Source organism: Oryctolagus cuniculus, chromosome 9, assembly GCF_051225735.1.
Source record: "Oryctolagus cuniculus isolate XC-2025 breed Fujian yellow rabbit chromosome 9, ASM5122573v1, whole genome shotgun sequence".
NCBI lineage: Eukaryota > Metazoa > Chordata > Mammalia > Lagomorpha > Leporidae > Oryctolagus > Oryctolagus cuniculus.
The window spans coordinates 16,570,068-16,594,273 of record NC_142875.1 but is presented as its reverse complement, the minus strand read 5'-3'; the positions used below and the strand labels follow the sequence as shown (position 1 = coordinate 16,594,273).

General features: G+C 38.2%; 1 protein-coding gene across 12 annotated transcripts in view; it reads right to left on the bottom strand.

The window, feature by feature from the left end:
• Window positions 1-24,206, bottom strand: part of UGGT2 (UDP-glucose glycoprotein glucosyltransferase 2) — a 246,604-nt gene that overhangs the window by 96,715 nt on the left and 125,683 nt on the right. For all 12 annotated transcript variants that reach the window (XR_016212759.1, XR_016212760.1, XR_016212758.1 and 9 more), the window contains 7 exons: window positions 20,746-20,865; window positions 19,654-19,739; window positions 18,989-19,124; window positions 12,066-12,197; window positions 1,233-1,397; window positions 785-908; window positions 599-697 (listed from right to left, as the gene is read on the bottom strand). Coding sequence is in view for 8 of the 12 variants with exons in the window: in XM_089303495.1 (XP_089159621.1) it covers window positions 599-697; window positions 785-908; window positions 1,233-1,397; window positions 12,066-12,197; window positions 18,989-19,124; window positions 19,654-19,739; window positions 20,746-20,865 (862 nt within the window). In the remaining 4 variants the exon portion in view is untranslated. The remainder of the gene's footprint in view (window positions 1-598; window positions 698-784; window positions 909-1,232; window positions 1,398-12,065; window positions 12,198-18,988; window positions 19,125-19,653; window positions 19,740-20,745; window positions 20,866-24,206) is intronic.

Genomic DNA, 24,206 nt, shown 5'->3' with positions numbered 1-24,206 from the left:
CCTAGCGGCGCCGGCACACCGGGTTCTAGTCCCGGTCGGGGCGCCGGATTCTGTCCCGGTTGCCCCTCTTCCAGGCCAGCCCTCTGCTGTGGCCAGGGAGTGCAGTGGAGGATGGCCCAGGTGCTTGGGCCCTGCACCCCATGGGAGACCAGGAAAAGCACCTGGCTCCTGGCTCCTGCCATCGGATCAGCGCGGTGCGCCGGCCGCAGCGCGCCGGCCGCGGCGGCCATTGGAGGGTGAACCAACGGCAAAGGAAGACCTTTCTCTCTGTCTCTCTCTCTCACTGTCCACTCTGCCTGTCAAAAAAAAAAAAAAAAACAAAAAACAAAAACAAAAAAAAAAAAATGGTGAAAATGATAAGAGCTTATTTTTTCAAAAGGCAAAAAGCAACTATGAACTCCTGTATATATAATTAGTTATGATAGGAGGCATCATTTTTTCAGCTAAATCCTTAAATCCTAACAAATTGCAAACAAATTGAAATCCAGATCTTCAAAGATGGCAATATAATAAAATTTATTATGTAAGCACCTTAAGGTTACACTTTAAGTTCTTATTACTTTAGGAATAAATTTAGGAAAACAAATGTATTTATTACCTTCTTGGGTTAAATAATACATGTTCTTTGCAATTACAGCACTCTTATCATGTGAATCCAAGAAAGAAAAAGTAGAGAAATCTTCAATATCAGCAGTTACTGAAAAATTTCATATTTAATATTAAATAATGAAAAAACATTCACAACTTAAACATTTGTAGAATAGCACATGGAGCATTATTTTACCTGATGATGGTATTAAATTAAGGTACTGCGGTTTGGTACTCAAAATCAAAGAATTTATACGGGGTACAACATTATTCTTATCCATTAAGAAATCAATTGCATTCATTCTATCATTTAATGTGCCCTAAGATAGGAAAAACATTATTTAGAAAATATAGGGAGTTTATATACATCTTTCTAAATTATGCTAATATATTTAAAGATTTCACAACCTGAAACAAATCAATAAGTAATATGCAATTTAGGAGTACTGCAGTAAGTTTCCTTATAAAAGTTAAAATTTTTTCTATTTAAGCTTTTTGGTTGCAATTACGGATGTTTATTACATTTAAAATCAGAAATGATTAGGATGGAAATTTTTATAACATTAACTTTGCCATTAAAATAAATTTTAAGTATAATACATAAATATCATTTATCATGTATTTTCTCAAAAATGCTTACTTACCATAAAAAAATCTCTTTGTAAATATACAGATGTATCCATCATTTTGTCGCTAATAGCCATTTCTAGTTCTTTTCTATTCATCTCTTCTTTGTTCAAGGGTTCACCATTATAAACAGCTTGAGGCAAAGGGCCCAGGCCAGTAATCTTGTAAAAGCTTGCTCCTGCCTATAGTCATGTAAAAAACATTAGAGTGTTAACAAAATACAGATGCTTGAAAAAGGAATGTATAAGAATAGGAAAAGGATATCACTGCATTTTAATATGCTATAGAAAAGGGTCAATTTTGCTAATTTCACATGTCCTTTCCAAACATTACTTAAAGTAATTCACCTACATAGAGGAATCAGGAAACTTTTTTCACAAAAAGCAAGTTAGTGAAAGTTTAAGCCTTGTAAGCCATCTATTCTCACCATGATTCAAGAATGACATGATAGTGCAAAAGCAGTCACAGAAAACACATGAATGAATGACCATGATCGTGCCAAGAGATACTTCATTTATAAAACATGGGGCCAGCGCTGTGGCGTAGCAGGTAAAACTGCCGCCTGCAGTACTCGCATCCCATATGGAGGCTGGTTCATATCCCAGCTGCTCCACTTCTGATCCAGCTCTCTGGGAAAACAATAGAGGATGGCCCAAGTCCTTGGGTCCCTGCATCCACTTGGGGGACATGGAGGTAGCTCCTGATCCTGGCTTTGGATCAGCGTAGTTCTTGCAGTTGCGGCCAACTGGGAAGTGAAGCAGCAGATGAAGATCTCTCTCTCTCTCTCTCTCTCTCTCTCTCTCTCTGCCTCTGTGTAACTCCGACATAAAATAAAATAAAATAAAATAAAATAAAATAAAATAAAATAAAACAAAACAAAACAAAACAAAACAAAACAAAACAAATGCAGGGAGTGAGCTCACTGACTCTTGATACAAAGTATGACATTTACGTAAAAACATTTATCTGCATCAGGGACTTACTGACCCCTGAATACATTTACTCAATAAATATTTATTGAATCATGGCCCAAGCATTAGGCTAGACTCTGTGAATACAGAAATGAAAGTCTTCTCTGAGTGATACACACATATACAAGTGAAGCAGATGCATGTACAAAGTTCCACACATGCCCAGGAAAGAAGTATTTAAACAAGCTTGATAATGAATAGCAAGAGATTAGAGAGTGAACAGTAAAAGCCTTACAACATGAATAAAAATTTAAGAAGAAAAATAGAGGGAGACATTCCAAATCAAATCAAAGTGTAACAATGATTGCAAGGGAAGTTAGAATATGGCATACCTTTGGTAAGGAAATATGCTGTTTATGGGATTTGGTATGTGAAACAGAGCTGTCAGATACAGAGTCAGAACTTTTTATGCACATGCCAGGTAAGGAAGGTACTCAAATCTATATTTTAAAAGTGATGAGTATCTAAAGCATTCACCTGACATTCAATACTAAATATATAATTACTTGTTATGATCATTATTACAGTCTACATTCTTACAAATACTGTAGGAAGCTTAGTACATGTTGAATACCCTTTATCTGAAACACTAAAGACCACACATGTTTCAGATTTCAGAGTTTTTCAAATTTTTAAATATCCAATGAGCATCCCTTATATGAAAACTAAAAATCCAGTTTACAATAGATAAGATATGGAATCAACCCATATGTCTATCAACTGAAGACTGGATAAAGAAATTATGCACACTACAGAGTACTACACAGCGGTAAAAAAAAAAAATCCTGTCATTTGCAACAAAAAGGATGAAACTGGAAAACAGCATACTTAGTGAAATGAGCTAGTCCAAAAAGCACAAATACCATTTGTTCTCTCCGTTCTGTGAGAACTAATAGAGCACCTAAAAGGTAATCCACAGAAGTAAAACTGACAATTTGAGATGCAATGACTTTGAATAGCCCCTGTCTAGACTGTTGAGGAACAGTTTAATACTATTTATAGAACTCTTTACTTAGTATAATCATATGCGTATAAAGTTAATTGGAAATAGATCTTGGTAAAAAGAAAAAGAGAATAGGAGAGGGAGGAGGAAGAGGGGTGAGAGTGTGGGAAGTATGGTGGGAAGAATCACCATGTCCCTAAAGTTGTACTTATGTAATGCATGAAGTTTGTATTCCTTAAATAAATGGTTTCTGGGAAAAAAATCTAAAATTTTTTAAAGTCACTTTGATACTCAAGAAGTTTCAGAGGCAAGTGTTTAGTGCATAAGTTAAGCTGCCATTTAGGACACCTGCACCTCCTATTAGAGTGCCTGGGTTTTATACTCCCAGTTCTGGCTTCCGACTCCAGCTTCCTGCTAATATGCACTGTGGAAGGAAGTAGGGATGGTTCAAATAGTTGGGTTCCTGCCACTCACATGGGAGATCCAGATGGAATTCCCAGAATCAGGCAGGCCGAGCTCAGGCTGTTGCAGTCATTTGGGGAATTAATCAGCAGATGGGAGTTCTCTCTCAAATTTAATAAGAAAAACCCAAGAAACAAAACAAACAAACAAAAAAATTGAGATCCCTCTGACTCATGAGTGAGAAGAGAGTGTAGTAATTTGGTGAAGGACTAAGGAGTGGTTTACATTAAAAAAGGTTTCAGATTTTGGAGCACTCCATATTTTGTGATTTTGTATTAGGAACACTCAATGTATATCGCTATCACATACATTTCACAGATGATGGAACTGAGTTAAATCACTTCCAGTGTCACTTAGTTACTATTTTTGGAACCAATATTTATACTCATATCTGTCCCACCAAGAGTCTGAAATCCTAACCATTATACTACAGCATCTTGGCATTTATTAGGAATCTATTATGTATTAGGCTTATGCATGCATAAAAATAAAATACAAATTCTATCCTAAATAAACTTTAATAGAGGGAGAGATATGTTAAACTAAGTATGATACAACATCTAGAGGTACTAAGGAAGTCATAATCAATTTTATTCAGGAACAGGGTTCATAGCAGGTTAAGCCTACACCTACAATGCCGGCATCCCATATGGGTGCCAGTTCAAGACTCGGTTACTCCACTTTCAATCCATTTCCCTACTAATGTGCCTGGAAACACAGCACAAGATGGTTCAAGGTCTTGGGCCCCTCCAACTACATGGGAGGCCCAAAAGAAGCTCCTAGCTCCTGGCTTTGGCCTGGCCCAGTCTGGGTCCTTGAGGCCATTTGGGGAGTGAACCAGTGAATGGAAGATATTTTCTCTCTTTCCTTTCTCTGTATATCTGCATTTCAAAGAAATCCTTAAAAAATGGTCACATGGTCAAATATTTCCTTATTTCAAAAAGAATACTATGGCAACAATGTAAAGGAGGAGCATACACCATATATTTTCAGTTGGGGTTAGTGCAGTAGTATGGAAAAGAAAAACCAAGAGCCAGAAAAACTCAGTGGCAATGGGCAGAGAGGATGAAGCAGTTTCTGAATTATTTAACATATATTAATATCAAGTTAGCATCTTAGTAATATGTAACATTAATATTAGAAGTTCATGAATTAGTATTTGACAGGATGTGAGGGAAAAGTAATAGTTTAGGATGACTATCAGGCTTCCAGCATAGTTGATCTGGGTGAACAATAATGTTACCTAATCTCTAGGATAGGACATAAAGTAGAAAATAAGATATGTGGTAACAAGAAAGACAATGTACTAAGTTTTAGATATTTTTTTATGTGAGAGTTTTATGGGCCATCAGCAGAAGTTGAATACACAGGTTTGAACTTCAAGAAGGACTTCCCAGTCTCTTTTCTCCTCTTACTCTCTAATTTCCAATTAAGTACACTTTCCAATCCCAAGTTTTTAATTACCACAATGAACCAATGACACCGCATTTTGTACTAACTTTAGCCCACATTTCTCTGAGCTATTGACAACTTATACCCAATTGCTTATTTCACATCGCCTTTGGAAGTTTCACAGGCATCACAAATCCAATATGTGAAAAACTTAACTATTTTCTCTCAACTCCTCCCCTCCTTTCCATTTCGGCAACAACATCACAAATCCTCCAGTTACTTGTTCAGCTAAACATTGGGAGTCATCCGTGAAACTTTTTAAAATTTCCTCTTTACACTGTGCAATCCAGCAGTAAATGCTGATGGTGTTCCCTAAAGAATTCCTATGTCCATTTTCCTATCTCTATGTCCAAAAGCCTACCAGCTTTCCTCAAATGCCTCATGTGTTTTCTACTCCATATCACCACAATACTATTACCATTCAACAATTCATTCTCAGTAAGGGAAAATGCTCTTTTAAGTGGCATGTCACTGTCACTTAATTTCTTAAATACTTTTCAGGTTTCCCACTCTCCTAGTCTTCTATGGTTCCGAGTTTACATTAAATAGTTAGGCTCTGCACCTGCAGGTTTGGTATCTGCAGATTCAAGCAATTTAGGATTGTCTTGGCTTGAAAAAAAATTGCATGTGTATTGAACATGCACAGAATTCTTTCCTTGTCATTATTCACAAAAGAATGTAGTTGATGGCCGGCGCCGTGGCTCACTAGGCTAATCCTCCGCCTGCAGCGCCGGCACCCCAGGCTCTAGTCCTGGTTGGGGCACCAGTTCTGTCCCAGTTGCTCCTCTTCCAGTCCAGCTCTCTGCTGTGGCCCAGGAAGGCAGTGGAGGATGGCCCAAGTGCTTGGGCCCTGCACCTGCATGGGAGACCAGGAGGAAGCACCTGGCTCCTGGCTTTGGATCGGCGCAGCGCACCGGCCATAGCAGCCACTTGGGGAGTGAACCAACGGAAGAAAGACCTTTCTTTCTCTCTTACTGTCTATAACTCTGCCTGTCCAAAAAAAATGTAGTTGAACAACTATTTATGTAGCACTTACACTGTACTATGTATAAGTAAGCTAGAGATGATCATCTAGAGTATACGGGAAGATGTACACAAATCATATGCATATATTAAGTAATTTTATGTAAAGAAATCAAGTATTTAAGGATTTTTTTTTTTTTGACAGGCAGAGTGGACAGTGAGAGAGAGACAGAGAGAAAGGTCTTCCTTTGCCGTTGGTTCACCCTCCAATGGCCGCCGCGGCTGGCGCGCTGCGGCCGGCGCACCGCACTGATCCGATGGCAGGAGCCAGGAGCCAGGTGCTTTTCCTGGTCTCCCATGGGGTGCAGGGCCCAAGCACTTGGGCCATCCTCCACTGCACTCCCTGGCCACAGCAGAGGGCTGGCCTGGAAGAGGGGCAACCGGGACAGAATCCGGCACCCCGACCGGGACTAGAACCTGGTGTGCTGGCGCCGCTAGGCGGAGGATTAGCCTAGTGAGCCACGGCGCCGGCCCGGATTTTTTTTTATGTACTGATTATCTTGGATCCAATATCCTCAGATACTGAGGGATAACTTTATTGTTCACAGAAGTGCATTGCAGCCTGCTGTTTTCCCTTTCCAGCCTCATCTCCTGAATTTTCCCCTACAACAAAGACAACACTGCTTATAATATACACATAGAAACACCAGCTTGCTTCAGTTCCTTCACAGCTCAGGACATTCTAGCGCTTTTCTCTGCTTTTGAAGTATTAATCTCTTGCTACTTCAGGGTTTTCTCTTTGTTCAACTCATCCTCCAGCTTCAAAACTCAGCTTAAACATCACTTCTTCAGAGATTCCTATTTTCAGCCCTCTTTTTTCAATTTCTTGCATGTTTGCTGGACCTCTTCCAAAAAGGACACATATTCTCAATTTGGGGAATTTATATTTTAAAAATTTTATTTAAGGTATACAAGTTTCATGTATTTCCTACAGAGATTCAGGAACATAGTATTATTTCCCACCCTACTCTCCCTCCCTCTCACACCACTACCCTTCTTCCTCTTCCCTCTCCAATTCCCATTCTTAATTTTTACAAAGATCTATTTCAGTTAATGCTACACTCATAATATTAACCCTACACTAAGTAAAGAGTACAACAAATAGTATGAAGAAAAAAATACTTTCCCTCAACAGTTGAGACAAGCACTATAACAGTCATCAAATCTCTAAATGTCAATTTCAAAACCTATAGATTACCTTTTGTGAACTCTATTAGTTACTGTAGATCGGTATTTATATATGGTATTTATCTTTCTTGGACTGGCTTATTTCACTACTAAGTATGATAATTTTCAGTTACATTCATTTTGTTGCAAAAGACAGGATTTCATATACCATTATTTCTTTATTAAGTCATCAGTTGATGGACATCTGGGTTGATTGTCCATCTTAGCTACTGTGAAATGAGCTGCAATGAACACAGGGGTACAGAACACTCTTCATGTTGTTTTCATTTCCTTTGGGTAAATTCCCAGGAGTGGAATGGCTGGGTCATATGGTAGGTCTATATTCTGATTTCTGAGTTATCTTCATACTGTTTATCACAGTTGCTGCACAATTTACATTCCCATCAACAGTGGATTAGGGTAACTTTTTCCCCATATCCTTACAAGCACTTATTGTTTGTTGATTTCCGTATGACAACCATTCTAACTGGGTAAGATAAAACTCATTGTGGTTTTGATTTGCATTTCTCTTACAGCTAGTGATCCTGAGCAGTTTTTTATGTGCTGTTCGCCATTTGATTTCCTCTTTAGAACAATTCCTGTTCAACTCCTTTGCCTATTTCTTAACTGGATTGTTTGTTGTTGAGATTTTTGAACTCTTTATAGAGTCTAGATAGTAATCTTCTATCAGTTTCATAGTTTGCAAATGTTTTTTCACATTCTGTTGGTTGCCTCTTCACATTGCTGAGGATTTCCTTCGCAATGCAAAAGCTTCTCAGCTTGATGTAATCACATTTGGCAATTTGGCTTTGATTTCTCATGCTTCTGGGGTCTTTCCCAAGAAGTCTTCACCTATGTCAATGTTTTGCAAAGTTTCCCCAAGGTTCTATATTACTTTGATGGCACTGGGCAGTAGATTTAGGTCCTGATGCATTTTGAGTGGATTTTTGTGTAAGGTATAATCCCACTTGGTCCAGTTCTGATGTGTTGTTGGATTCAACAGGCTAGTATTTTGTTGAGATTTTTGCATCTATGTTCAACAGGGATATTGCTCTACAGTTCTCTTTCTCTGTTTTATCTTTTTCTAGTTTAATAATTAAGGTGATGCCAGCTTCATAGAAGGAGTTTGGGAGGATTCGCTCCCTTTAAATTGTTTTGAAGAGCTTGAGAATTGGAATTATTTCTTCTTTCAATCTCTGGTAGAATTCAGCAATGAAGCCATCTAGTCCTGGGCTTTTCTTTGTTGGGAGAGTATTACTGATTCAATTCCTGTCTTGGTTACTGATCTGATTTGGTTTTCTATTTATTCATTGCTCAATTTAGGTAGGTTGTATATGTCCAGGAACCTATGCATTTCTTCTAGGTTTCCTGATTTGTTGGCACACAGCTCTTCATAGTAATTTCTGATGATTCTTTTTATTTCTGTAGTGTCTGTTGTTACATTTCATTTTTCATCTCTAATTTTATTGACTTGGGTCTTCCCCTTTATGGTTAGTAGGGCCAGTGGTGTATCAATTTTGCTTATTTTTTCAAAAAACAACTCTTCATTTCATTGACATTTTAGTTTTTTTTGTTTGTTTTAATTTTCTTTCTTTACTTCTTTCCTCATAACTTGGGGTTTGGTTTGTTGCTTTTCTAGGTGCTTAATGTACTGATAGTTCATTTATTTGGCACCTTCCAATTTCTTCATGGAGGCACCAATTGCTATAAACTTCCCTATTAACACTAATTTTGCTGTATACCATAATTTTTGATATGTTGTACTGTTACTTTTATTCAACTCCAGAAAAAATTTCTCTTCGATTATATTAGGGAAGTTTTCTGTAATTTCACTCCATTCTTTCTTTCCACAACTTTCGGAACTCCTAAGACTCATATGTTGCTTCATTTGATAGTACACCATAAGTCTCCAACACTGTTTTTAATTTTTCTAATTTTTTTTTGGTCTAACTGAAAAATTGCCAAAGATATGTCTTCTAGTTTAGATATTCTTTCTTCTGCCTCACCAAGTCTTTTAAGGCTTTCCATTTTTATTTTTTGACATACTGAATTCTTCATTTCTAATATTTTATTGTAATTATCTTCAAAAATCTCTATTTCATGGGAGAACTTTTCATTCATGTCACATATGTATTCCTTTAATTTGTCAATTTGATCATAGGATTACTCAGAAGCAATCTTTTGAATTCTGTTTCGGGCATTTCATCAGTCTCTTTATCTTCACATTCTAATATTGAATGTTGTTGTCTTCCTTAGGGGGGGTCATGTTGTCTTGCTTATTGAAGTTTCTTGAATTTTTGCACTTATTTTTAGGCCTATGTGGGGATACTTGTTGGCTTTTTCCTATGATGGCTTTTTTTTTTTGACAGGTAGAGTGGACAGTGAGAGAGAGAGAGACAGAGACAGAGAGAAAGGTCTTCCTTGGTTCACCCTCCAATGGCCGCTGTGGCTGGTGCGCTGCAGCTGGTGCACCGCGCTGATCCGAAGGCAGGAGTCAGGTGCTTCTCCTGGTCTCCCATGTGGTGCAGGACCCAAGGACTTGGGCCATATGATGGCTTTTTTTTTTTTTAAAGATTTATTTATTTGTTATTTGAAAGGCAGGGTTATAGAGAGGCAGAGGATGAGACAGATACACACACATACATATACATATATATGGAGAGAAAGAGAGAGATCTTCCACCTGCTGAATCACTCTCCAAATGGCTACAATGGCCAGAGCTGCAATGGCCAGGAGTCAAGAACCAGGAGCTTCTTCAGGGTCTCCCATGTGGTTATAGGGGCTCAAGGACTTGGGCCATCTTCTGCTTTCCCAGGACGTACCAGAGAGCTGGATCAGAAGTGGAGCACCTGGGACTCAAACTTGTGCCCATTCAGAATGCCGACGCTGCAGGTGGTGGCTTCACCCACCATGCCATACATAGCACTGCCCCCTGCTTTGATGGCTTTTAACTTTGAACTATGACTCTGTCGCTCAGAAGAATGTGGGATCATTTAGTGAATATCCAGAGGTGTGTGCTGGTGTAGCCAGGGAGCTCTGGTTAGTGCTCTAGGGTAGGGCAAGTATCCAGGGTGACACACAAGTTGGGCATGGTAAATTTCCTCTTGTTAATATTGAGGGTGGATATAGTCACCTCTGTTAGTGTAATCACATGCTCACATCCTCTCTTCCAAGGTGATCAATGCCTGGATGTTAGACTTCAGTGTGTGTAATATTCACCCATGTTTCTGCATGAACTGAACACTACAGTCCTCCGCAGTTTGAGCACGGATCCCAATGCAATGACTCATCCCAATGCAATGACTCACCCCAAGCAATTAGGTTTCTGAGCAGGTGAAACCGCACACAATGGTTGCCCAGAGACCCAGTTACACCTTGTGCCCTCTCATGCAAGTCGTATAGTTCCCACAATCTCAGCACACAGGGCTCTCGTAGTCACAGGATACAGAGAATTCACTCCATTCTGCTAGCCTGCCCCATTCACAGAAAGGCAGAGATGTTTCGAGAGCCAGATTCCTGTGGGTTCTCTGACTAGGTGGGCTGAGCCTAGTTAAGATGCTGAGGGCACTTCAGTCCTACATGGGTGCCCAGCCCCTTATCAGTCCTCCCAGCCAGACTCAATGTCAGTGGAGAATGTGGATTTTTCATACTGGTAAAATCCCTGGATCACATGTGTGCACAACAGCTGCTGGCCACAGCCCTATTCATATCCCAATCATGTGTTCTCCCTTCCGGTTGCCCGGTGCCTACAAGAGTCTGCACATGGTACTGATGTTGGAATGGCTCCTTCTCTCCACCCGTTGCCAGTTGCATGCACCCAAGCTTCTGTGGGTGCCTATTCTGAAAAGATATCATCATACCTTCCAGTTGCTGAGTGCTTCTGCAGCAGCAACCTACTTATGTTCAAATGGCACCCACCCTCTCCCAACTGATTGCTGGCTGCCATTGTTGGGGGATGGGGAAAGTGTAATGTGCTTCATTTTCACCATTCTGTCAGTGGGAACCCTGTTCTCCTCAGAGCTCCAGGCTGGACTTTAAGACAATGAAGTCCACCAGGCTCTCCCTCTGGCTATACCTGCAGTGGCACAGGCCGCTGCAGTTTGATCTCACCTTTTTCTACAAAGTTGGCACTTTCTGTGGCTCTGGACTGCTGGGATCATGTGTTGTGTCTGTGTTTGTTGCTACATGTCTGCACCATCCACACAGATCCATAGCGTCTCTCCTCCTTCCACAGAATCTCCAACTGTCCTCTGAGAATGCACTTGCTCCCCTTTTTAAAAGCACTATTTTCCTCTGGCCTGCAGCAGTCCACCTTTTACCTATTCTACCATCACAGAATCAAAACTCTGAGAATTTCTTTGTGATATTTCTCATTCTCTTTGGGAATTTCTTTGTATAACAGCCTTTTTTTTCCCCTTTCTGACTTGACAAGTAAAAATTTTATGTAGTTGTATTATACAATCTGATAATCTGATGTATGTATACATTGTTGGATGGCTAAATAAAGCTATAAAGAAAACGTATTACCTCAAATACTTATTTTTTTCTTGTACAGAAACCTGTTAAAATATACTTTGTAACTGTCAAGTACACAATATACTACTATTATCTATAGTAACCATGATGAACATTTACTCCTCCTGTATAACCAAAATTTTGTGCCCTTTGACCAACAGAACATCTCAATACCACAATCTTGAGCTATTGGTAACCAATATTTGACTTTCTGTTCCTGTGACTTCTAATTTTTTATAGTTTACATTGGAGAGACATTATACAGCATATGTCTTTTTCTCCCGGCTGATTTCACTGAATAGAATGTCTCACCTTACCTTTCTTTCTTTATCATACTGAGAATAAATTCCCAAAATATCCAAAATATTAGCATGAGGAAATTTATTCTGAAGAACGTTCTTCACATTGTCCACAGTGAGTACGTTTTTATTCTTCACATTTTGGTACATCTATGGAAACAAAGAATTAATTTTCATTTTTGTGGCAATTACTTTTCTTTCTTTTCATTAGAATGTAGAAAAGATTTGAAAAGTGAACATTTTATATTTTCTATGTTCTAAGCATAATACATATAGATACAACTCAAATAAATCATTTTAATTATACAGTGTGCTGTATCTCTAATAAAAACTTTTAGAATATTTTATGGTTTTCAAAAATATCATAACAAATTTGTTATATTCTGTTTTTATAATACCAGACACAGTGATTCTTTACAAAATTACGGTTAACTATCCTTAAAAAGGTATATGTAAAATACTTTAGATGGATTATTTCACAAGTGCTTCATTTTCATTTCTGATTGCTCTTCAGTAAGTACCTTGGCTAGGATTTATCTGTACCCCCTCTATTCCCCTACTCTCAGATTTTCTAAGTATATTTGCAGAATATAATCTGTTACTCTTTTATTTTTTTTTCAATTTTTCCATTTTATCAGTCGCTACAGACCCTCTACCATGACTCGGGCATGGTTCCTAGCATGGGGAATAAGAAAGAAGGTATCTCTGATTAGAAAAAGGAAATGACTGACAGGAGGCAAGATGGCGGAATAGGAAGGGAGCACATTGATAGTCTGGGGAGAGCCAGTTTAATAAAAGTGGAGATACTGCAGGTTCAAGGAAGAGTAGGGGAAGAAACAGCAGAGGAAACTCTTCCGGAACGCGTGATTCACAGTGGACCTGGGTGGAGAGCGTGGGAGCCCACAGTTTGGGACACCAGCGGCAGACTCAACACACCAGTGCTGGAACGCGAGGTGAGCCGAACCTCAATAGCCCGAGACACCGGCAGGCAAGCGGAAAGAGGAGACTAGAGGGAACGACCCCCGGGGCGGGGGGAAGTTCACCAGGCTAACTGGAAGAGAGAGAGAGAGAGAGAGAAAAAAAAGTGACTGGTACGGACACGGGTTTCTCTCTCTCCGCTCACCTCTCAAAGGCGAGCAAGACAAAGAGCAGGCGCCATCTTGGACATACGTCATAAGCACAGCGACCTCAGGTCTGCACCGGCCCTGAGCCTAGCAGAAAAACCTGACTCTGGGTGGGGCGAATTAACAGGAGATTAGTACCTAGTAAATTTGTGGTGCTAATGAACTGAGACTGTGAAAAAAGAGACAGTGGGGGAGACAGAACTCACGGAATTCACGTGAGTACTCTCCCGAGAGGCTACAATTCCGTAACTTTGGCAACCCAGTGGGAGACTGAAGGAGAATTTGAGCCCACACTGAGGGCAGATCAGATTCCCTGTGTGGTCCTTGGGAAAGAGCTTCTGATCTCTGGCTCCTGTGGGTATATCATTTGCCTGCTAACTACCTCCAACTTCGTTCAGCTGTGTGGAATTACTTCCCTTTTGAATCAAAAAAAGAAAGAAATAGAGAGAGAGAGAGATCTACCACGCCTAACCTGGGAGTGTCACGTTAGGCACACCAAACAGAGCTCTCAGGCCACACCCATCTCAAGCCTCTAAGGCTCCATCAAAAACAGACAGTCCACTTAATCTAGAGTGATTGAGACATATAAGGTGTATCTTTAACAACCAGCAGAGCCGGCGCTGCGGCTCACTAGGCTAATCCTCCACCTTGCGGCGCCAGCACACCGGGTTCTAGTCCTGGTCGGGGCACCAGATTCTGTCCCAGTTGCCCCTCTTCCAGGCCAGCTCTCTGCTGTGGCCAGGGAGTGCAGTGGAGGATGGCCCAAGTCCTTGGGCCCTGCACCGCATGGGAGACCAGGAGAAGCACCTGGCTCTTGCCATCGGATTAGTGTGGTGCGCCGGCCGCAGCACGCCGGCCGCAGCGGCCATTGGAGGGTGAACCAACGGCAAAGGAAGACCTTTCTTTCTGTCTGTCTCTCTCACTGTCCACTCTGCCTGTCAAAAAATAAAAATAAAAAATAAAAAAACAACCAGCAGATGGTAACAGTAAGCCCAACTATATTGATAATTGTGGTAAATTAGACTTAAGCATACTAGAATAATGGATATAAAACAGAAAAGTATGCATAATAAAGGTAGTCAACAAAAGAAACGTAGGTAGCCATAAAATACCAAGGTAATTAAACTTTAAGAAAAAAACCCTAAAATTATATGTAGCTAATAAAATAACTTGAAAATACACAATGCAAAATTTGATAAGTGAGAGGAATGGACATCTCTACGATTATAGTAGATTATTTCAGTGTTTATGTATTGATAGTTGAAATATGAAAAATTGAGTAAAGATGTATAATAATATTAGAGCATACAGTAAGCAAGCTTAATTTCTAAGGGAAATATGAGAGCCTAAACACAGCAATAAGAGTCAGGTAATTTTGCACTTAAAACAAAAAAAAAGAAAACATACAGTCAAGTTTTTCAGTTTAAAAAGGGAGTTTAGGGGACAGCACTGTGGCATAGTGGGTAAAATGCACCTGCAGTGCCAGCATCCCATGTGGGCACCGGTTTGAGACCTGGCAGCTCCATTTCCAATCAAGCTCTCTGCAATGGCCTAGGAAAGCAGCAGAAACTGGTCCAAGTGATTGGACCCCTGCACCTAAGTAGGAGACCCAGAAGAAGCTCCTGTCTCCTGGCTTTAGATCAGTCTCTTGGCTTCAGATCAGCCCAGCTCTGGCCCTTGGAGCATTTGTGGAGTGACCAGCAGGTGGAAGACCTCTCTGCCTCTGCCTATGCCACTGCCTGTTTGTAACTCTGCCTTTCAAATAAATAAATACATCTTTAAAAAAAAAAAGAAGGGGGGAGTTTAAAAGTATTAGCCATTAAAAATGAGTGATCTATTTTTTTTAACTTTTATTTAATGAATATAAATTTCCAAAGTACAGAATATTGATTACAATGGCTTCCCCCCATAACGTCCCTCCAACCCGCAACCCTCCCCTTTCCCACTCCCTCTCCCCTTCCATTCACATCAAGATTCATTTTCGATTCTCTTTATATACAGAAGATCAGTTTAGCATACATTAAGTAAAGATTTCAACAGTTTGTATATACAGACAATGCCACGGCTGAGAAAGAACTTCTAAGATCAATCTCAGCTACCAGAAAATTCAAATACGTTGGAATAAATCTACTCAAGGGCATCAAAGATCACTACAATGAGAATTACAAAACATTAAAGAAAGAAACAGATGAAGACACAAAAAATGGAAAAAATCTGCTATGTTCATGGATTGGAAGAATCTGTATCATCAAAATGCCCATTCTTCTGAAAGCAATTTACAGATTCAATGTGATACCAAGACATTCTTTTCAGATCCAGAAAAAATGATGTTGAAATTCATATGGAGGCACAGGAGACCCAAAATAGCTAAAGCAATCTTATACAACAAAAACAGAGTCAGAAACATCACAATACTAGATTTCAAGACATACCACAGGGCAGTTATAATCAAAACAGCCTGGTACTGGTACAAAAATAGATGCATGGACCAATGGAACAGAATAGAAACCCCAGAAATCATTCCAAATATCTATAACCAACTTATATTTGACCAAGGAGCTAAATCCAATCCCTGAAATAAGGACAGTCTCTCCAACAAATGGTGCTAAGAAAATTGGATGTCCACATGCAGATGTACTAAGCAAGACCACTACCTTACACCTTTCACAAAATTCCACTCAACATGGATTAAAGATCTAAATATATGACACAATACTCTCAAATTAATCGAGAACATTGGAGAAAGCCTGCAAGACACTGGCACAGGTAAAAAATCCCTGGAAAAGACCCCAGAGGCACAGGTAGTCAAAGACAAAATTAATAAATGCGATTACTTCAAATTAAGAAGCCATGTATGCCAAAAGAAATAGTCAGGAAAGTGAAGAGGCAACCGACATAATGGAAGAAATTATTTGCAATCTACACAACTGATAAAGGATTAATAACCAGAATCTACAATGAGATTAGGAAAGTCTACAACAAAACAAACAACCCAGTTAACAGATGGGCCAAGGACTAAAACAAACATTTTTCAAAAGAGGAAATCCAAATGGCCGATAGACACAAGAAAAAAATGTTCAGGATTACTCACTAGCAGTCAGGGAAATGCCAATCAAAACCACAATGAAGTTTCACCTCAACCCCTTTAGAATGGCTCTCATACAGAAATCAACAAATGCTGGAGAGGATGGGGTGAAAATGTACCCTAATCCACTGTTAGTTGGAACGTAAACTGGTAAAGTCACCACAGAGATAGTATGGACATACCTCCAAAATCTAAATATAGACCTACCGTATGACCCGGCCAGCCCATTTCTGGGAATTTACCCAAGGGAAATGAAATCAGTCAACAAAAGAGCTATCTGCACCTCCATGTTTATAGCAGCTCAATTCACAATAGCTAAGACATAGAATCAACCTAAATGCCCATCAAATGAAGACTGGATAAAGAAATTATGGGATATGTACATTATGGAATACTACACAGTAGTTAAAAAAAATGAAATCTGGTCATTTGCAACAAAATGGAGCAATCCGGAAAACTTCATACTCAGTGAAACAAGCCAGTCCCAAAGGGACAAATACTATATGTTCTCCCTGATCTGTGAGAACTAATAGCACACCTAAAACAAAAACTATAAAAGTGAAATTGACACTTTGAGAAGCAATGACTTGAACAGCCCTCTTCTTGACTGTTGGGGAAGAGTTTTTTATTTTTTAATTTTATTTATTTTTCTCCATACTATATGTTGAACTCTTTACTTAGAGTTAATCATATGTATATAAAGTCAACTGAAAATAGATCTCAGTAAAAAAATAAGGGGGAATAAGGGGAGGAGAGGAAGCTTATAACTGTAAAGCTGTATAGTTCTGAATACATTCTTCCAGACTTATTTCTAAGGGTACAGTTAAAAACCTGTCATGGGACTCCAAATCCCATTAAAACTGGTGATAAAAATGCTATCTTAATTGTTAAAGTGATCATATTAAGAGATTTATATTAAGATATATTATTATTATTATATATCATATTATAGATAGGATTAAGTGTTAAAGAGATCATACAAATAGCATCAAATGTCTGGTAATAATAGAATTAAAAAGGAGGGAATGTCCAACATCAAAGTAGTCCACACAGCTGACTCATAGAATGACAATCACTTTAAGTAACATTCTGACCTCAGAGTCAGCCCTTAAGGCATTCAGATGAGGCTGAAATGCCCATGAGAGCATTTCAGACATGGAATGCCAAGACACTATGGCAAAAAATATCCTACTTGAAGGATCACTGTGAGACCTCAGTGGGAAGAAGGGGCCATTAAAGGAGGATATACTTTTCTCTGAAGGGAGGAGAGGAGAGTACTTGCACTTTGCTTATGGTCTTGTCTCAATACTGATGGAGTTTGTGGTCACAAAAGGCTTCTATAGCCTTGGCAGTTCATGGCAAGAGCCACGAGTGATAACTGATGTCCTAAATAAGAGTGTTAATTGTTAAATTAACAACAGAAGTCACTGTGCCCTTATTCCACATGTAGGTCCTCTGATCTTAATGAGCTGTACTATGAGAATTAACTGCAAAATTTGTTCTCAAACAGTACTTTATACAATGTGTGTGTGGGGGGGTGCAAACTGTTGAAATCTTTACATAGTACAGAGATGGTCTTCTGTATGTAAATTTAGTTAGAAATGAATCTTAATGAAGAACAGGATGGGAGAGGGAGTAGGAGGTGGCATGGGAGTGGAGGTGGGAATGTAAAGATGTACAATCATTTTGGAAAACAGGTGGAAATTCCTTTAAAAATTGACCACACACCTACCACATAATCCACTCATTCAATTGCTAGTCTTATCCTAGAAAAATGAAAGCATAACTCATGTGTTTTACTAAAAGTTCTCTTTTGTTGAAATTATTCTAAATTAGTCATCCAAAGAACACTGCTAGAAGGATGTTGGCTCAATAATGTGGCTTTCAATGGGATTTGAAGACACAAAAGCATGGATTGAATAACCACCAATTTTCTCACAATCCAGATCCCAGTGTATTCTAATGCTGTTTCTGTAAATATTCCTTTATTCATGTCTCCCCTTCTTTTTCCTTTCTAATTGTTCAGCACAAATTATAGGTTGTGCTACATATTTAATACTTACTTTCATGTTGCTTTGCATTAAACCCTATGGTTTCAGGTGTAATTTGGTTTTCCAAGAGATTATAGCATTATGCTATATACATCCTAGTAGATAATTCAAAGGCAAATTCTTTAGGAAGTGTATATATACTTTGCCATTTATAATATTTATTTTGGTAATTATCTTCTTATTCATGATTTTATTCAAAACCTATTTTCCTATTTTTTAAAAGATTTGCTTATGTATTTAAAAGGCAGAGTTACAGAGAGAGGAGAGACTGACTTCCATTTCACTCCTCAAATGGTAACAACAACCGGGGATGGGCCAGGAGCTTCATCTGGGTCTCTCACGTGTGTACAGGGGCCAAGAACTTGGGGCATCTTCCACTGCTTTCCGATGCTTATTAGCAGGGAGCTGGATCAGAAGTAGAGCAGCCAGGACTCAAACTGGTGCCCATATGGGATCCAGCATTGTAGATGGAAGTTTTACCCACCATGATACACTACCAGCTTCTATTTTTCTAATCTTTAAAATCAGGAGAATACTGCAGACTTCATTAGGGAATTAAAAAAATAAAATTCCCATGATGTTAATCCCAATGACAGCTTTCATAAACTTTGAAATATTGTAATATTATAATTTAAGAAAATTGTATTTTCTAAAGAAATCATATTAAATACATAAACTCACATGTACTATGGAAATAAATGCTTCTGATATGCCAAGTTCTTCTGCAATGTAATTAAAAGCTCGCCAAAGAGCAACTCCAGCATCATTTGTTCCATCAACTATATCATCAGTATTAAGAATGAACACAAAACCAATTCTGGGAAAAGAAGACAAAGAACGAATATTACAAATACCTCTAGAACCCAATATATCATTATTTTCACATATTATTAGACTACAACATTTAGATGAGAAGAATATATTTAATAAATGAGGAAAAGGGACATTATTTGAAAACTTTCATTATAATCCCTATTCACTAAAATCTTCAGAACTACTAAATTCCTGCAAGATATCAAACATTCTCTCTGGTGATGACATTACCAATTGTCCATATTCCCCAGAAAAAAAAGGTCAACTGCATTTATTCTTAATAAAATAAGAAAGAAATGGATCCTACTATTGGTTCTCAGGGTCAACAGATGTTTCCCTCAGAAACTAACAGGAGAAACAAGATTATCAGACAGCTCCAACAGTCCATCATAAAGGTAGATGATACTTCATTACATATAGCTATATCACATCAAGCATTGCAGCTATACTCCACATTAGTACTCTATGTCCACAATGTGAACATCACTGAATTTCCTTCAGTTGACAGTTTAGTAATATATGCTGACAATTACCTAAGAGGTGCTTTATGAACATAGAAAAATTCAGCAAGTTTTATAAAATCCAATGTATATTCTTGAGCAGGATCAATAAACAGAACCTAAAAGAAAGATAGTACATTATCACTATTTTAACACCTCACAATTTTCATGAAATTCATAGTTAGTCTAATTTCTATAACAATAAGAAATTCAAGGTCTTTTCATTTGATTATTGTATGTAGCCCTTGCCTACTTTCTTGCTGGACAACGGTCTTTTTACTTTATTGTTGAACTCTTTAATAGTGCTATTAAGTTTTTGACAATAATGTAAATTTAAAATGTTATCTAAAAAATAAGAAATTTCTTGTAATTCAATAGAATTTTGAGTAATATATATAAATAAAAGAAATAATTTAACAATTTATGAAGGAGTTCTAAAAGCCACATATCCAAACAGAGTTGTACATAAAATTTAACATTACTCATCTTCTTTTTGAAAGCATGGCATAAAGTCTGCTTTCACACAAGAAAAACACCTTACTCTAAACATTACCTGAATTTTCGGTGATAAATTTGTTCAATAAGAAAATAAATTGAATTTTTCCCAAAAAATAGCATTAACATAGTGCTTCCTCAAGATTCTTGCAGGAAAAAAAGATATTTTCTTCCTACGTGAAAAAAAGGGAAATCCCTAGCTATTTTCTCCACATTTCCAAGTAATAATAATGTTGCTTAGATACTTAATATTATAATAATGAAATTATATGCATAGTTGACAAAGTGGTATTTATGCATTTTTCCCTGAAATGTACTAAAATTTAATCATCTGTTCTTTATAACGCAGAATGAAGAAAATACTATTATACATTCCTTTGAGACAATGTAAAAATGTTCCACCAATTTATTATTGGTATTATAAAATTACATGAGGACTGAATAAAAAGAAATAGATTATGTGAAATCATTAGCTTTTGTTACCCAGTCAGCAATGCCATCTCTATCTTCTTGCATTGGGAGTTCTAATTCCTTACAACTCAGATTCTTAACCCATCAACACAAGATAATCCAAAAAGGAGAGCAGATACTTTATAAAAGGAGTATATAATAATGAAATATAAAACTCACCAAATTATGAAAATTGCGCCTTATAAAAGGCACACTTCCAGGGAATCCTGGTTTCAGAAATGCTTCGCAACTTGTAGGCCATGTTACATACAAACCATCATTTTCTAAGTCATTTATCCACTAGAAAAGAATCCAGATATCTGTGAAAGCTACATTAACACATAAATCGTTTTCAGAGCCATATTTTCCCTGTATCAAATGACAATGAGAAGACACAACACAGTATTTTCTATGTTTTTGATTAAATATAGAAAACCAGTTTTATAATCTATAAGAAAGTTGACACGTTAAAAATTTTATACTTCCATTGACTTTTACATTAAGTGTTGGCACACAATTTATTCTTTTTATTGATGTGTTTTTCATGTTACAAAATAAAAACACCCAAGAATCACTCTCCATAAACCACTTTAGATGAGTGTTTATCTTAACTAAACACAGTAAATGAGGCCCTCCACCTTCCTTCCCAATTTAAAGGCTTGGCCACAGAAAAATATAATGGCTCATAAAAATTAAGTTATAAAACCACTATCTTAGATATTCAGTTCTTATCAAGATGGAATAACTTATAAAGACTACCTCTCCTGTATGACAGACTACAAAAGCTGGAGAACATTTATACCTTGTTGTTTAGCGACATGTGATAGAGGCAGCAACCAACAATGAAGAACTGAGGAGTTCTAATCCTCAACAGCTAGAAGCATTAGAGGCATGCTACATATTCACCTCAACTCTGTCTAGGCACATTTTCCAAACTGCATCCTGGAGGAACACTTACAGATTCCAAACCGAAAGTGAAAGCCATATTGTGTTACAACTCCTTGTTCCCAAACTCACTAGTAGCCTTGAAAATAACAATTTGAACTCCCAACAATAATGAAGGAAGAAAGAATTTTAACTCAGAGAACTTCCGTTGTTTCGAACTATTTGATGATACCCAAGAAAACTCCCTCAGAAGGTTTTCTTCATCTTGGCTAAGCTGTACTTGCCTAGTGTCAATAGCAACAGTATTTAAAAGGAGATGTTTTAAAAATTAAACTTTATTTACAAAGTATATGCATGTCACCTAGCTACTGAATTTTCTTAACTATCAATGTTTTAAAATAATTCCAGTTGGTGTAGGATGATTCTTAGTAGGGTGATTCTTAGTTTCTAAGTAAACTGACTTAAGTACGATTAAAATAATAAATAATTGCCTGTTATATTTTAGGCATAGTTTTGTTTCAGGGGAAAGATTATATCATGGGCCAAAATCAAGTGCAATAAAAGGGAGATTCTAGTAGTATGCCCGGAAATTGTACCAAAAGGATTTAAGATTCATGGGACATACACAATATATACTGTATTCACCAGCAACAGGGCAAAAAGGAGATCATGAAATAATTTCTCATGTAAGATAGGGGTACATGAGAAAAACTCCTCAGAAGGCTGAAGCCTAGCCCCCAGTGTATAAGTAGGCTCTGTCTTGTTCCAAAGTAGAGTGAGGGTGAGAATTTGGTAGCCTTTTCTTTGGAAAGGGCAATTCGAAATACATTCCCAAGGGAGTTGGGATTTCCACAGTCTTCAAGTAAGTAGTGCTGTTTTTCCTAACAGAAGTGCATCTGAATAGGCAGAATGCGGCCATGATGTGCTTGAGGCCTTTGTCTTTTAATTAAACTTGTTTCTAACTGACTTGATTAAAGTTGTGGTAAAAGCGTTCCCAAGGTCAGAAGAAGAAAAAGGAAGGATCCTGCCCTGGGAATGAAACATGATTATCTGCCTATGAATGCTTTAACTGTAGTTACTATCTGCTTAAAGGTTCTGCTTGCTAGTACAGAGCAATGGTGTTAATCCTTGCCAGACAGCTTACAGCTCTATATGTGTGTGGAAAAAAAAAAAAAAAACATCAAGGTATGAATGCATGGTATTTATCAATTCCTGTGGTTGCCAAGTAACATTAGGATATCCAATCAAATGTATGTATTTAACCATATAAGGGAAGCAAGAAGCTAAACCATATATAAGAAAATACCCCTTTTTGTTCAGGGCTTAGACTTTTCATATAAAATTCCACCTGGGTTTTATGCCAGCATAAGTAATAAAAGACTACCTCCTGTTAAAGGCTGTGGTGTCTTGTCTCTGTACACGAATCCTGCTACAGTGAACTACAGTGCAGCTAAACACAAGCAATATAGGTTATTGTTAGACCATGAGTTAAGTAGAAAACTTGAGATTACACATTCAGTAATTTACAGTGATTTCCAATCACCAAAATATCTCACTGATCATGGTATAATGCAGTTTGGGGCATGCTTGGCTCCTGTGGCTGTCACATGTAGTACAAGATACAGATTCATCATTGCAGCAGGGCAACACATTGGTTGGCAACAGAGTAGAAAAAATGCCAAATCTTCCCTATGTGTAAGTTTGAGAAGTAACGTTCTAGCAGTTGGTGAGGGCCATCTCCAACAAAGTAGGGGCAGCTAACTAAAAAAAAAAAACAAGATAAGAGTCAGAGAACTCAGAGGGCTTCCATAGCCTTGGAAACTCATGACTGGAGCATAGGGAGATTACTGATGCCATAGACAGGAGTGTCAATTGGTAAAGTCAACAACAGGAGTCACTGTGCACTTACTCCTCATGTAGGAGGATCTCTGTCCTTGATGTGCTATGTATTGAGATTTAATGCTATAACGAGTACTCAAACAATATATTTCACTTTGTGTTTCTATGGGGGTGCAAACTGCTGAAATCTTTACTTAATGCATACTAAACTGATCTTCTGTAAAAAAAAAAAAAAAAGAAATTATCAATTCCCAACTTGACTCTCACTGGGATTAAACATGACAATAGGTCTGATCTGATTTCATCATCATTTAAAAAAAATCATCTATTATTTTTCACTTTATGTTTCTGTGTATACTTAATGTATACTAAGCTGATCTTCTGTATATTAAGATAATCGAAAATGAATCTTGATGTGAATGGAAGGGGAGAGGGAGTGGGAAAGGGGAGGGTTGTGGGTGGGAGGGACGGTATTGGGGGGAAGCCATTGTAATCCATAAGTCGTACTTTGGAAATTTATATTCATTAAATAAAAGTTTAAAAAAAAAGGAAGGAAGGAAGGAAGAAAAGAAAAATGAAAGGAAATGCAGCAAAGTAGGTGGAGGATAGAAATGATGGTCTCTGACAGCACTGAGGTCTAAGATGAAAACATAATCCCTTGTCACTGTGTTAAGATTTTGGCGGCTGGCACTGCAGCTCACTAGGCTAATCCTCCACCTGCGGCACCAGTACTCTGGGTTATAGTCCCGGTTGGGGCTCAGGATTCGGTCCCGCTTGCTCCTCTTCCAGTCCAGCTCTTTGCTGTGGCCCAGGAAGGCAGTGGAGGATGGCCCAAGTGCTTGGGCCCTGCACCCACATGGGAAACCAGGAGAAAGCACCTGCCTCCTGCCTTCGGATGCGCCAGCCATAGTGGCCAT